Consider the following 15,843-nt stretch of genomic DNA (forward strand, 5'->3'; position numbering starts at 1 on the left):
GACTCTCGTTGTTGACCAGGCTGGCCTCAAACTCACAGAGATCCACCTGCCTCTGTCTTCTGAGTGCTGGGATTAAAAGTGTGCACCACCACACCTGGCTCATTATATTTAGCTTAGATGGAGATTTCCATCAAGATGTCAGTAACAGCTCAGGCAGACAGGAAGAGAGCAGCTGTGGGGACCTCTTGGGTTGCTACATTGTGGTCATTGCCTGATTTTCATAATACATTAAATAAGTAGACCCCAGGCATCTCACTTGACTTGAGAAGGCCATCAGGTCATCTCTAGGCTCTTTGCAAACTTGCCATGAAGTGTGCACCTGCAGCAACGGTGTGGCCAATGCCAATTCGGTTCTGCAGCACTAAGGATATAACACCCCTAATACTACTTCTTTATATGGCAGACTGCTCTGCAACACTTAATTTTTAACTCTGCAAATTTTGAAAGGCAGTTAGCAAATAGTATGCATGGTCTTTTTTTTCTATAGTCATTTTAAGCTTATGCCAGAAAAGAAATACATATGTATGTATATACTCTTTTCCTTATGATACTGTCTTTATGTAGTCACCCACTCAACTTGTACGTTTTCTGCATATTTGAAAGGAAACATGTGCTAACTCACATCTACTTGTTGGTAGCTGAGTGCTGGCATCAAGGTAGGGGCAGCCTTGTACCCCTAACCCATCCCCACCAGCTTCCTGAACAGACTTCACTCTGCTTAGGGAAAAAATAGGTACTTCTGGAAGCCTTTGTGCCTTTGCCTGTGCCATCTCCCCTTTCTGAGATCTAGTCTCTCCTCTCTATCCTATCTGATGAAGCGTTAAGGGTAGCCACTACTACCTGTACCAATTCTTTGTCATCAACCTCCAGGTTTTCTGTGTACTCTTCCATTGTCCCTTTGTCTGCAGAACTTTAGCCTTATGTCTGTACCTGACATTGTGCCATTAGCACCTTGAGAGCATTGACTTGTTAAACCTTTGAATCCTAACACATAGCACAGTGCCTGCCACATTCGTTCTCAAAACAGTATTTTGGGAGGTTTTAGAATGAATCTGATCACCAGACTGAGTCTTCCCATTCACTTGGTTGTTCCCACTTGCCCTGTACTCCACTGTCACCTGTCCTGTTCACTAGTTGGAAGTTCTGGGGTTGTTTTTGTTTGGAGTCTTGCACACCCACACCCCTGTATATAGGATAAAGTGGTTGTGTTCTCCCACAAAATATGACACTAATTCTTGAGTCTTAAGTCTTATAAGCTGAGCTTAATATTTTGAGAAATGTGTATAATCTGTAACCTGAAAAGCCACTGTAAAATTTATTCTGCATTTGTTTCTAAAAGCCCACTCACGAAGCCTTGGTTAAGAGTGCCAAGTACCTAGATTTTTGGTACTAGAAAAATAGTACCCATAGGAGGGAGTAGGCAGACAAATCCTCACAAGGCACACAAAACCACAGAACTGCTGGATCAAGAAGTTCATGTACAGGAAAAGTCATCAGTGTGTGGCCTTTGTATTTTTCCTTCAGGTGTGTGGTATTTAGGAATCAGAGGAGACCAAGAGAAGGCTTTTTGTCCCACAAAAACCAAAGTAAAGTGAGTAGAGTGACAAGCCCCTGGAACTGCAGTGGTAACAGGGAATGACATAAAAGCTTAGTAGAGGAGGGCTGAAGGAGTGAGGAACATTCCTACAACTGCTCGGCTCTGTCACCTCGGGAGAATAGCTTTTTCCATTATTTAAAAAAATATTTTATTAATTTATTCATATTACATCTCAATTGTTAGTCCACACCTTGTTTTCTTCCATTCTTCCCCCCTCCCACTTTCTCCCTACTCCCCCCCCCAAGACTGTGACTGAGGGGGACCTCCTCCCCCTGTATATGCTCATAGGGTATCAAGTCTTCTTGGTAGGCTGCTATCCTTCCTTTGAGTACCACCAGGCCTCACCATCAGGGGGACATGGTCAAAAATGGGGCACCAGAGTTCGTGTGAAAGTCAGTTCCCACTCTCCACTCAACTGTGGAGAATGTCCTGTCCATCGGCTAGATCTGTGTAGGGGTTTGAAGTTTATTGCCCATATTGTCCTTGGCTGGTGCCATAGTTTGAGCAGGACCCCTGGGCCCAGATCTGCCCATCATAATGTTCTTCTTGTAGGTTTCTAGAACTCTCTGGATCCTTCTATTTCCCCATTCTCCCATGCTTCTCTCACCTAAAGTCCCAATAGGATGTCATCCCCACTGACCCACTTTCCTGGTAAGTGAAGACTTTCATGGGACATGCCCCTTGGGCTAGTGTCTAGATATAAGGGAGTATATACCATTTGACTCTTTCTGCTTCTGGGTGAACTCACTCATTATGATCATTTCTAGTTCAATCCATTTGTCCACAAATTTCGGGATCACCACAACACAAGAAACTGTCTCAAAGGGCCATAGCATTAAGAAGGCTGAAAACCTCCTCATGCTGTGCTGTGTATTCTGTGATCTAATTATGAGTGGAAATGTTCTCTGAATCTTGACCAAATGCCTGGTTGAGACCCAGTCAGAGCATGTGTTTATTTTCCAAGGGTACTGACTAGCTTGTTGGTTCTCTACCCTTCCTGTACAGAAAATAAGGCCAACAAGTGTACCATAAGCTCAGGCTACTTATCAGCCAAGTCCTGGGTTAGGAATTTAAAGATCAGGAGAATGAGGTCCCTGTCTTAAAGGGACTTGTAGATTCTGAGGAGGGTTTCATGGAAGATGGCAGCAATTGTCTGGCACATCAAGGGGATGAATGTTGACCTTATATAACAAGGTGAAGATGGTTCTGGTCTCAGAAAATTATTCTGGATATAGCCTTTCAGATAAAAGGCTGCGCATGACAATATTGCACCATCTCCTCAACTCAAGAACTATCTTAGTCCTGAGGGATATAGTTATTTTGTCAAAAATCAGCAGATTACTCTGCTTCTGGAGCTTCATTTTGATGTGGATGCCTCCTTACGCCTTCCTGTAAGCTCTCCTTTTCTTTATATTCTTTTATGGTGATTTCAGTGTCTTCTGCAGTGCCAAGTATGTGATAGACCCAGCTTCAGTTAGACAGTTCTTATCTGCAGAGTTTTGCTGACCGGGAGTTTCTCTTTCATGGCCGCGAATGCATGTGCAAGACTTTTTTTTTACTAGCTTTAGTAGTATTGCTTTTGTTGTCGTGATCACAGAACAGTATTTCAGCCTTGTAGTCATCCACTTGCTGAATATAGATAGAGTTTTAAGAATACGTTGTGACAGCTTTTAAACCCGCTGTGACCCTGGTAATCTGAAAGGTGAGTGTGTCACTTGAAAGGAAGGAAAGAAGCAAGGCAGGCAGGCAAAGGAGCTGTCCCTAGGCTGTCCGCAGAGTGGAGCTCAGACATGAGCCTTGGGCATGTAATTGCCAGCATTGCTCCACTCTCATTAAACCTGTGATCACTCTTACAAAGGCCAGAGCAGGAACACCAGCCACATTGCCTCAGTTCTTCCCTTGCTTTTTAAGTAGAATTTCTGACAAGAGCAACTTAGAGTCTGAGAGGATTCAGGCTACCATGACAAGGAGGATACAGCATAAGAAGCATGAGGCAGTGGATCACATTGCACCCAGTCAGGATGCAGAACTGATTGATGGTCCTTCTTTATTTTGTCTAGGAATGGGTCTCTGGGGATGGTGCCACCCACATTTGTAGCTGATCTTCCCTCTTTAATTAAACTTCTCCAGAAACACCCTCAGAGACACACCCACAGATTTGTTTTCCTTAGGTAATTCCAAATCCAGTCAAGGTGAAATGAGATTTAGCCATGACATAGTTGTGTGAATACAGGGTCACATGTCCCTATGGCACTTTGTCTGGGCAGTCACCTCTCCTGGCTTCCCTGCTGTCAGTCAGTGGGCTTTGCTTGTCAGCTTCCAAGACTCCCTGTAGCACAGTGGTGCTTCCATAGGACCAAGATCCTAAGCAGCACTCTCTAGAGTAGAGTGAATAGTCCAATGTGAAAATCAGATTTCTACAATGACACATTTGTTAACACTAGTACTCTAAGATGCATCTGAGATGCACTGTGCCAGAGGAAATGAGGCTCCCACACCCCACTCTAGTGACAGAACGTCTTAAAGGAAATCCTTACCAGGAATCCTTAGGAGGAGGGCACATATGCCAAACATATTTTGTGATTAGAAGCTATTGTACATACCCTGGCTGTGAAATGTCAGTTTCCTAGTCTGCTTATAATATTTTTTTCTTAAAGTAAGTTATTTTTATATTAATGGACTGAGCAAAAAAATGTTTTGTTCAATACTCTGATATAAACTAAATCTCACTTTTGAAATAATTGGTGTTCATCAGTTGTTGAGTAAAATACAGGCCACAGTAGAATTCTAAACTCAATGAAATACGTGCCTAGGATTATGTATTTCAAAATGAGAAATACTCTTTCAATTAGATTTTTCACAGAAGGTGGTGTTTCTATCTTTATTTAATTGAGTAGTCAAAATATTCTCCATTAATAACATATAATATGCATTTAAATTTATTTATATGTATTTTATTTTTTTATTTCCCAAGATGTAATATGCATTTAACTTTTTAAAGTTAAATTTACTGGGCTGGTGGGATGGCTCAGTGGGTTAAGGCACTTGCTGCCAGGCCTGACAGCCTAAATTCTACCTCTGAAACCCACACGGTAGAAGGAGAAAACCAACTTCCTTAACTTGGTTTTTGATCTTTATATGTGCCATAATACATTCATGAGTATGCTTACACATTCACACACACACAGATAAATAAATAAATGTAGAAAAATTAGAATTTAGCTTACCATCTCATGCTTCCCTTACATGCCTGTTGCAGAAGTTACTTGTGTTAGTGGCAACACATTGTCATATTGTCTCTTCAGGAAACAGATGTGGTACCAGATACCAGACTTCTGGACAAATTCAGCCAGATTACCCCTCAGCTCTTCACCCCACTGGATGGTACCGCACAGAACCCACCACTGGAGACTTTGTACATCATGGACTTCTTTATCGCACTGGCAATTTGCAACACAGTGGTGGTTTCTGCTCCAAACCAACCTCGGCAAAAGGTAAAATGAAATTTGACCAAGGATATTCTCAGGATGGGACACTATGGAGTTTACACCATCTGTATTAGCAGCAAGAATAGCGGGCTCATACCATTTACACAGGCCGTGTTCTTGGCTCTGCATGTACCATGCTCTAGGAGATTTACCAGGGCCGGGTTTAGTCCTTTCAGAGCCCCTGGAGATAGACAGAGAGAGAGCTATAGGCACCCTTGCTCTGCTCTTCATTGTAAAGATGCCTTGGAAGGATTTCACCAGAGTTGCAAAACCCATGTGTCCAGTGGGGGTGAGGGTGGAAGTTGAGCTTAGGAAGTAGGATCCGAGCTTGCTCTATGACTTGCCTAGGGGAGGACTGTGGATGAGAACACCCACTTTGCCGTCATTGCCTTACCAAATTGAAGTTGTCTGTGAGGCTTCTGAGACCATGACATCATATGCACCACACTAAACAAAGTCGGAAGCATTAAAGATCGTGGCTCTGACAAACTTTTTCCATGTACCAGCGGGGTATCTTCTAACACAGTCTGTCTGTAATACAGTGAGTATGATGTGCTAATTCAGTGGTTCTTTAGTTGTACCTTAGAGCTCATGAAAAATTCATTTCCAGTTAAGAAAGAAAGCGCTGTAGAGCCTGGTGATCTATCGTGCAATGCTAGGCTCCTGGCATATCTTGCCTTTCCCACACACCCACTTAAAATTCAATTTACAGCAAAACCCAATTAAAATTTCATTTTCCAACAGATCATTTTCTCTTGGCAACGTCAGAGGTGGGAACTTTAACATAAAAGTAATTCATTTCCCATTAAGCCACACCTGATCAGATACCATATTTTACAAGGTGTTGCCTAAGAAGATACTCTAGAAAAAGTGATTATGCAATTAGAGAATAAATGACAGGATTAAAAAAAATTGTACTACACAATAGTTTATACTTGTTCTAAAAGCTGGTAATTTTTGGTATTTTCTCTGTACAAAGTATTCCTGATTTATTCCTAGAGGATGTAATGCTTTAGTGCTTAGAATAAAATCTTTGTAGGTGTTAACATACAAGTCTGTCTTTCAGGGGCCTAGCAACCTCTGACAGCATCACCCTCCAGGCATGTGCTGTATAAAAAGGACCACCCCCAGCTTCTTAAGATCTCTTGGTTTTACTCCCTCTCTCTCTGTCTCTTTCTTTCTGTCATAGGCACCCTCCTCTCCCCCTGCTTCTCACAATAAACCTACTTTATACCAGATATGTCACATGGCATATTAATTCTTATTTTAACAATAGGCATAAAGAGCCCCTGCATCTCCCAGATTCTTAGGGAAATGGGAGAAAGGGGGAATACTGCAAGATGCAGAGACTTCACCATGATAATGTGCACGCTTTGCTTTATGTCTGAGTCGCTGGTACTGACAAACATTGACCAGCAAGAGCCCTTTGACGGTCAAAAAGTCAGTTTATGAAGAGAAAGTTTGAATTCTCCACGTACTTCTACATGACTGTTAGAATCTATTGGGTGATATTTCATGATAGGCATGAAATTGTAAGCTTAATCACTGACATTAAAAGTATAAAAGAAGACAAGGTACAAATAAGAACAAATGGCACACTAGTGAAGAGTTAAAATCATGTGATGATGGGATACGTTCCTCTTAACCGACTGTCATGTACTGGCCTCTCTTGTTATAACTGTCAAGATAACAGCCTTTTATAGATTCTGAAAACAGAAAAGAAAACTGTATTCTGTTAGCCTTTTGGTTAATTTCCTCCAGTGGTCTTGGTGATGTGTGAGCTTATTTGTTCTTCTAGTTTTCTCTTATTGTTTTCTGAACTTTATCTGTAATGCTCCACACATTCTGAACTTTTCTAATAATATATCCATACTCTATAAACTACATTTTAAAATATACATCAAGAAGACATTTCTGCTTTGATATTGAATCTTTAATTAATTTGAATCTTTATTTTAATGGTGAATAATTGTTTCATAATTGATTCTTTGAGACAGGATTTCATTATGTAACCCAGCCTGGCTTTGAATTGGGGTCCTCCTGCCTCTGCCTTTCAAGAACAAAGAGCAATTTGCTTATAATTGTTATTGTTAATCTGTGCCAATAAAGGTAATATATTTTATACATATAGAAGTCTTTCTCACTTTCTTCCTAAATAGTTAAAGAAATGTATAATGTCATCACATGTTACATCCTTTCCCCTGGTACCTTTTACTTATCTTCTTATTTGCTATGGGATTTCTAGGGAGAAAGTAGACTGACAGTTAAGATTGTGGTAACTCTATCTTTTCCCCCAGTTGGACTTCAGAATTGTGATGACCTAATTTTGAGCCTGTTGTTAAGACTTTCTTCCATTGTCTTTCTTAGATTGGGCTCTCCTCACTGAGTGGAATGCCCATCAAGTCCTTGGAAGAGATTAAAAACATCTTCCAGAAATTGTCTGTCCGGAGATCAAGTTCACCGTCCCTTGCCAGTGGGAAGGACCCAACTTCTGGGACTCCCTGTGCCTTTGTGAGCAGAATCTCCTTCTTTAGTCGAACAAAACTGTCACCTCCTATTGAGGACGAGTCTTCCCAGATGGGTGGAAGCCCCCTGGCCAGTAACTCGGCTTGCTGTACAGAAACTGAGGCACAAAACAGTGAAGTAGGACTCACCACTGGCTCAGCTGAAGCCTTAAATGGACCACTGCCCTTGGCGTCCAACCTGTGCTATGAGGCGGAAAGTCCAGATGAAGCCGCCTTGGTTTACGCCGCTAGGGCATACCATTGCACTTTACAGTCGCGGACCCCAGAGCAGGTCATGGTGGACTTTGCTGCTCTGGGCTCATTAACATTTCAACTCCTACACATCCTGCCCTTTGACTCAGTAAGGAAAAGGATGTCGGTCGTGGTCCGGCATCCTATTTCCAAACAAGTCGTGGTGTACACAAAAGGCGCTGATTCTGTAATCATGGAGCTGCTGGCCGCGGCTTCCCCAGGTAAGTTTACAGTTGTTATGGTGGTGATCAGCCGGGCTGAGGACTCGGGCCATGCCCAGTGTTTTGGTAAATGCTTTTGAAGTTATACTTGAAAAGAAAAAAGGCTGCCTGTTGTTGAGTGGGAAGGCACAGCTCTCAGTTTGTTTACATCTGAAATCTGCCATCAGCTATGTCCTTGTGGTGTTCTCTATCTGGTCTTTGGAAAAATGGGAATTATAATATCTTTTTATAGGTTCCAGAGAGGCGTAATACCCGCCTGTGTGAAATGCAGGAAGAGCCTGTTGCCTAGTGAGGGAGGACTACGTGAGAGGATAGGGGGGACTGGCCCATCATGGCAGCGTCTGAATCAAAGCTCTACGGCCTCCTCAGCCCAAGGGGAAAGAATCAAAGTGAAAAATTATGCAGCTGTGTTCCTTTCCTAGACACAAATTTAAGATTCAAAGCTAAAATACTTTTTGTTTATTATGGATTAAACTGTCATTTTTCAAAGGGAAAAAAAGTCTAATTGGGCAGGCTGGCAGGAATAATGATTTTCTGTTCATGATTTCAGATGGAACAAATCTGGAAAAACAACAGATGATAATAAGGGAGAAAACTCAGAGCCACCTGGATGAGTATGCCAAACGAGGGCTGCGTACTTTATGTATAGCAAAGAAGGTGAGACTGCCAAACGCACCCCAATCTTGCTTCTTCTCCTGGTTTACCTATTACTGAAAATGAGTGTGTGGCAGACCATAACCCCAATTCAGGTACCAGAGAGGTTCCCCAGACTAGAGTCCCTTCTTATAGCCTCTCCATACTGCCTATGACTGGATTAGGATTCTGTCCCCAAAGGATTCTTGCAGGTGCCTCAGTGTTATATTCTCACACATCTCAGTACAAGTGGCCCTGCATGTAAACAGTTGTTTCTCTAGAAGTAAAAATTCCAACAGCTTATTATCCCCCTAAAACCTTGTGTATAACATCCTCCCTGTTTGTTAGCATCAAATGAGGTTAAAAAAAAAAAAAAAAACCAAAACAAAACAAAAAACAATGACCAGAGAGCAACCTTCATGTTTCTCTTGTAGTCTTGGTGGTTTTGGTTTGCTTGTTTTCTTATGTGCCTATAAACTGATCTCTCAATCCAAGTAAACTTGCCAGGTTTTTTAAATCCCAGTTTTGCTTACTCTTATAGAAAACAGTCTTTAGACATGCCATGCCCTTTCTAAATGGAAAGTTCAATAGCAAGAGAGAAGCAGAGTCCCAGAAGTGCTTTGAGGGCCATTATTGCCAAAACCTCTCACTCTAGGTCTTAGTTATGGGGGGGGGGGGTGAATGGGGGGGCCAGGGCCTGGACAAGGTGAGACTGGTTCTGTTGTGGACTTCCAAGGGGCCCAGTCAGCCAGCTGCATGAAGGATCAAATGCCTCTATGATCAGGTGTAGGAAGAGTGGGGGCAGGGTGGGTAGGTTGAAAATCAAACCAACTCTGCCTGCTCACTTGAGTGTATTCCAGTAGATGTTGTATTTTCCCAAATCAAATTATTTTGCAGCCGAAAATGACTGTCTAAGAGAAAACTTGCTTAGCCCCCTCCACCCAACCCTGCTTTAAGACGTAAAATACAGATTCATCCCTTAATGACCACTAAAGGTAGGAAGACGCTGGCTCCTGCTCCGGGATGCATCTAAGTTGTGTTAGAACCAAGGCCTTCTGCCTTTTCTATAGGGTGCCTCTCATTACCTTTCCTGAAGCTTAAGAGTTAATTCTCAGGAGATATCTGAAGTGCAGTTGGCTGTGGCAACCCTCAATGGACAAACTTGAGGACATTTTCTTAGCTGCATCATTAGAATTCTCCCACGTTTAACCACTAATAGGAGGCCCATTCCACCTTCTTAAGTTCTGGTTTAATAGGTTAACCCACGTTCACCGAACATAATGCTTAAAATTCTCCAGAGATGCTAAGCTGTAATATATCAGAGTTTGGGAGCCTATGTCCATGTGGTGAAGGAGCATGGATCAAGTACAACTGTGTGCAGAGGGTGAGATTTAGGAACAAAGTTGTTGGCATGGATTTTGCCTAGAGTCAGTCCTGGTAGGATATTTCAAGGTTAAATGCTCTGCCTCCTCACCTGTTTTCTTCCTCCTTAGGTCATGAGCGACACTGAATATGCAGAGTGGCTGAGAGGCCACTTTCTAGCTGAAGCCAGCATTGACAACAGGGAAGAACTGCTAGTTGAATCCGCCATGAGGCTAGAGAACAAACTCACATTACTTGGTAGGTAAATGGTGCTGTGTTGCCTGAGCAGAAAGTTTTGTCTCTAAATCCATTCTTTTTTCAGCCACTTTGATCCATTTTTATTTTATTTTTATTTTCAATTTTTATATTTTACTCTATTTATTTATTTTGGTTTTTCAAGACAGGGTTTCTTAGTGTAGTCTTGACTGTCCCTGTAACTAGTTGGCCTTGAACTCACAGAGATCTGCCTACCGCTGCTGGGATTAAACCTGTGTGCCACCACCACCCAGCTAGCCACTTTGACTTATTAAGCATATGTGGTTCTCCCTCTCTTGTCTATTCTGGTCTCTTCCCATGCTCCAGTGCATTCAGACCCAGGTTCCACTTCAGTGAACTAGAACACTTATTTGTAGTGAGAACAGGGTAGGCATTCTTAGTAGGATGTAAACCTGGAACATCCAACATAGAGTCCAAACCCAAGCAAACATCCTGATCCCAGACAAGGATTTTGCAAGTGTCTTGCAAGGGATTGGATAACATCTTAAATATGCGTTGTCTTCTTAAATCTTTATAACAAACATATATCTTATTTAGAAGAAATGGGGCACAGAGCAGTACAGTTGCTTGTTTGCACTCAGAGGCTTAGACATTTCTGAAAAGCAAAAAAAAAAAAAAAAACTCAAGTGTCCCCACCTATAGGGCCCATGTCATTATTCTGCACCTTCGAGTGATCCAATGATGTCTATTTTTCTTCTCCTCTTTGCTGCTTTCAACCCAAATTGCAGAAACACGACGCCTCTTATATCAGGTTGGCCCACACTTAGAATCACCCAAAGAACTAAAAACCATTCTGACGTCAGAACCAAGTCCCCAGGAATGCCAGGGCTGTAGGTCTGTGGCTGATCATGACACTGGAATGCCAAAATCCTCCTGAGAGATTTGGGGGAGCCATCAAGTTAAGAAGTGCTGCCTTGAAGCATGCAGATGTGGGTTGTGACTGACGCATGAACACGCCACGAGAGCTGCCTCTGAGCTCCATTCCTCTGTTTAGAGGGAAAAGGGTCTCATTTAATATGTCAAGTAGAATGGTTGTGCTCCCTCTCAAATAGTAATCACTTCCTCACCTGCTTAGATGCTTCCTCACTGCGTTCCAGATGAATTAAGCTCTGTGCGCTTAGTGCCAAAACTCATTTGGCAGCAACATCAAATCCAATTTGATGTAACGCTATTTTTAGTATTAGTATATAAATTAACTCACATCAGCACGAAAATCTACAAGTTTTTCTATTGAAGTATAAATAAACATCTGTGACTAACAGGCATTACAAAATAGACAATGTATTACCACATTACAGGTGAGAAAACATGAATTCCAAAGCAATCAGGCCCCATCCAGTTATTCTAGAAAAGGACACTGTAGGCTGACACTATGAAAGAGTCACCCTTAACCTTAACCTTGGGTGTTTCATAGAACTGTAAAATTCAAGGCAATGTTACGTATGTGAACAAGTGATTCTGACTTTTGAATTTGTTGATAAGAATACTAGCTGACAGGAGAACGCATGTTTGATAAACTCCACAAGGAGAATGTGTGAGAACTCCGTGATTCTTTATATCTTATGTCTGTTCTGCACTTTCTATAGTTTGGGACTGAATGGCCCATGGATAGGATTCAGCTAATGGCCAAGTGAGTTCCAGCTGCCTCTGGTTTCTAAGCAACATTTTGTATTTTAATTACTTTTCAGGTGCTACTGGCATTGAAGATCGTCTGCAGGAGGGGGTCCCCGAGTCTATAGAAGCTTTTCACAAAGCTGGCATCAAGGTCTGGATGCTGACTGGGGACAAGCAGGAAACAGCTGTCAACATAGCTTATGCATGCAAGCTCCTGGAGCCGGAGGACAAGCTCTTCATCCTCAATACACAGAGTAAAGTATGCATGTGGGGGCTGAGCCAAATATGCTTTTAAGCAGAAGCCCACAGGGTGTTTGGAGATTGACGTATTTGAGAAAAAAGAAAACCCAATCGTCTGTAGCTTCTTGATGTTATGCTGCTGAATGACCTTGCTCATACTTGGGAAGATGCGATAGTTCTAAAAGGCCTGCCTCAGAGGCATCATGGATGAATAGAAGCATTTTGCAACTTCCCCTTCCCCTACTGTATGCAAAGATTGGTCCAAACAGACAAAAATGAGAATATGTGCGAGATCTTGAGACTGGATCCTACTTCCTTTTTAAGTTGAAGAGAAGTAGTAATTTCTGTTAGTAAATTATTTTTATGATAAATTCTACAGTTAGGCTCTCAGCGCAATCCTCCCCTCTAGTGGTAAATTTAGGTAGTGCTCCTAAGAGCAACCAACAATTGTAGAAATAAAGGGGACAGAGTTGTCAGAGCAGAACGACTTGAAAAGCTTTTGAACCGCCCATCCCGCCCCCCCCCCCCACCACCACCATTAAGCACTAGGATGGACATTTGAATTAGTCAAATGGGTATTTCACAGAAGGCTCCTAGGAGAGTGACACACTCCCAGGTGTGTGCATACTGTTTTCTTTGCTTGAAAGTGCTTCCTGCCTGCCTCTCCTCTTCATTCTGTCACAGTATTCCTACTTTGTGACGCCTTCTGTAGACAACTTATGGGGTCAGGTCCTGAGCCGATGTCACAGCTGTCATTTATGGCTAGCTGTTTTATGGCTAAGCATCCATTGAGACTCAGCTCTGTGGTATGTTTTGAGGAAAGGGAGTTGTCGTTATCCAAGATAGACTGGATTCTCTTTTATAGCAGCCCCAAGGACCATGCTCATAAGCACCAGGCAGCACCCACTATCATCCATGCTCGGAATCATTTCAGTGACTCAAAATGGATGTGCCTTGAGTGGCTGGTGAAATATTTACCGACTGCTGACCAAGTGTATGCCCTTAGGGAGTTTCTGGCCCTGTGTGGCTGTCATGGACAGCAACACCCATGTCATGAGGTGGTTATGAGCAGAAATGAGGACTCCCATGAGCATCATTTTTATGTAGGGCTTCTGCAGAGTTCAGGACTTGCTCCTGTAATGGCCGCCAATGCCAGCAGCGCCTAAAAACATGGCAACTGTGTCAATGCCTATCAAGGGATTTGGTAGGCATAAAATTTTTTAAAATGTAAATAATGCTGATGAAATGCTGCTGACAAACCTGGACCTGAGTTTAATTTCTAGAACCAACTTGGTAGCAGGAGATACTGATTTGACTCTTGAAGGTTTTTATCTGACCACCAAATGTACACCATGGCATGTGTCTGCCAACACACACACATACACACACACACAGACACATATCAAATGCATAAACAAATGGAAAAGAGTAATTAATTACTGGTGTTCTTAATTTGACTTAAAGCTTTTTAGACATGAAAAACTTTTATCTTAAGATTGCAATGCAGGGTCATTTTAAATATTCAAACAATGTGGAAGCCTTTTAGAAAAGATAAAATAGTAAAAGCATCCCACAGAGAAAGCCTATTGACAGTCAGGCATCCTTCCAGATAGCTCCAAGTCTGCAAACATGGGAAACCAAGCATAGCGTTGCATGCCTCCTGGGCCTGGGGCTCCCTGCATTTGTCAGGGAAAGTGCTGTGAGAACAGACACTGATCTATGTCATCATGAGAAGTGGGGCATGGCATCACTCAGATCAGGTGTGTCAGTCACTCTTTGCAGCCAAAGGGGACTTTGCTTCTCAGAGGACACTTGGCAAGACCTGGAGACATTTTGCTTGGCACTCTTAGAGTAGGATGGGTGCTGCTGGCTTGTTGTTCTCAGAGGCGGGCAACGCTGCCAAACATCTTGTACCTCATAGAACAACCACACACACAACCACAGATTTTTAAAAAATATATCAGTTAAATATATCAAATATCAGTTCTGCCAAGAGTGAAAAAGTTGCTGTGAACTGTTTCTTATTTCTAGAAAATAATGACTATAACTCAAAGTGGGTCAGTCAACCAGTGTTCTAGTGGCGTGCGTGCGTGTGTGTGTGTGTGTGTGTGTGTGTGTGTGTGAGAGAGAGAGAGAGAGAGAGACGGAGAGAGGGAGTGTGCACGTACATGTAAAGGCCAGAAGTCAATTTCTAGTGTGGATCCTCAGGGCCTATATACCTTGTTTGTCTTTTTGGTTTTTTTTTTTTTATTATTTTTTGTTTTGAACCAGGTCTCTCACTTGCTTTGGGGCTTACTGATTGGACTACACTGGTCTGCCAGCAAGCTCCAGGGATCTGCCCATTTTCATCTTTCCCCATTGCTGAGTTTATAAGCAGAACTTCCACGCTCAGCCTTTTCACCTGGCTTCTGGGCCTTGAACTCAGGTCCATAGGCTTGCAAACACTTTGCTGACTAAGCAGTCTCTCCAACCCAACTAAATTTATTCTTAGCTGATACTTGAAAATAAAAATTATGCCTACTTATGGGGTATTATGTGATGTTTCAATCTATGTATGGATTCTGTAATGTCTAAATTAAATTTAACATATTTGCCTCAGTAATTTCTCATTTCTTTGTGATAAAAGCATGTAAAATCCTTTCTTCTAGTTATTTTAGAAACACTATATATTTTTAATCTAATGATTTAGGTACTTTATTAATTGAAAAAAATCAGCATGGTTATAAAATTTATTTATAAATACACAATTTATGTTGGAAGGTATTTAAAGCTACCAGTCTGATGTATTTAGGGCACATCTAATTGACAGTAGTTCCTAATAGCTTCCTATTTATGAATTTTCTACACAGCTCAAAAGAAAACAATGGACATAATTTAATTTCGCTTTGTGAGTATAGGTCCAGTCACTAGTCTGTAAATGTGTCCCTTTCCCAATCTTCATTCCTCAGGAGTCCTTAAAAGCTAAAAAGGACTCAGAGATCACAAAGCCAAACTGTCCTGCGGTGGATTGCCTTTGTAACATTCTCGGAGCTGCTTGGCAGCCATTGAGTCCTTGTATATCTGAAGTCGTGTCTGTGTGGTAACTTTATGCATCTCTATGAACCTCACTTCTGGCAAAACTAAGACCAAACTGCATCTGCTTCGAAGCCCTCATCATTTCCATCCATAGGAAGGTTTTTTCTTTTGTGTTCACATTATCAAGTCCCAATGTTGTTTACTGCACTCAGATATACAGGACTTAAGTTGTATCCTTATAAATTTCTTCTCCTAAGAATAATCACTTAATATTTATAGTCTTTATTAGAAGCTCTAAAAGGCTTTCCAGGCTTGATCTCATCTGACAACTGTAACAAGTACATCTCAACTCATTTTATAGGCAGAGACACCAAAATATTGTTATTTCTTATTAAGTGTGAAATAACAACAAGTGTTGAATTTTGTTTCTCCTACTCAAAATACTTTATATTATATTGTGATTTACACATTATACATAAACAACCCCTCCCAACAATTGGTGGAGTTAGGCTTTATAACATTACCTTGAACCTGAGTTATAGTGAATAGTAACTGCTGTCCTAATGGAGATTCAGTTCACTTCCTGTAGGCCTGTGGTCACAATATGTTGTCAGTTGGTCAACACATGCCATTGCTTCATG

At 41.8% G+C, this 15,843-nt stretch overlaps 1 protein-coding gene across 1 annotated transcript in view; it reads left to right on the forward strand.

Annotated features, from left to right (window-relative positions):
* Atp10d (ATPase phospholipid transporting 10D (putative)) overlaps positions 1-15,843 on the forward strand; it is a 61,825-nt gene that overhangs the window by 24,283 nt on the left and 21,699 nt on the right. Inside the window, exons 10-14 of the mRNA XM_051165160.1 lie at positions 4,903-5,091; positions 7,453-8,062; positions 8,613-8,719; positions 10,189-10,315; positions 12,022-12,206. Of these exons, the coding sequence (XP_051021117.1) occupies positions 4,903-5,091; positions 7,453-8,062; positions 8,613-8,719; positions 10,189-10,315; positions 12,022-12,206 (1,218 nt within the window). The remainder of the gene's footprint in view (positions 1-4,902; positions 5,092-7,452; positions 8,063-8,612; positions 8,720-10,188; positions 10,316-12,021; positions 12,207-15,843) is intronic.

This window comes from Acomys russatus, chromosome 22 (genome assembly GCF_903995435.1).
Source record: "Acomys russatus chromosome 22, mAcoRus1.1, whole genome shotgun sequence".
NCBI classification, from domain to species: domain Eukaryota; kingdom Metazoa; phylum Chordata; class Mammalia; order Rodentia; family Muridae; genus Acomys; species Acomys russatus.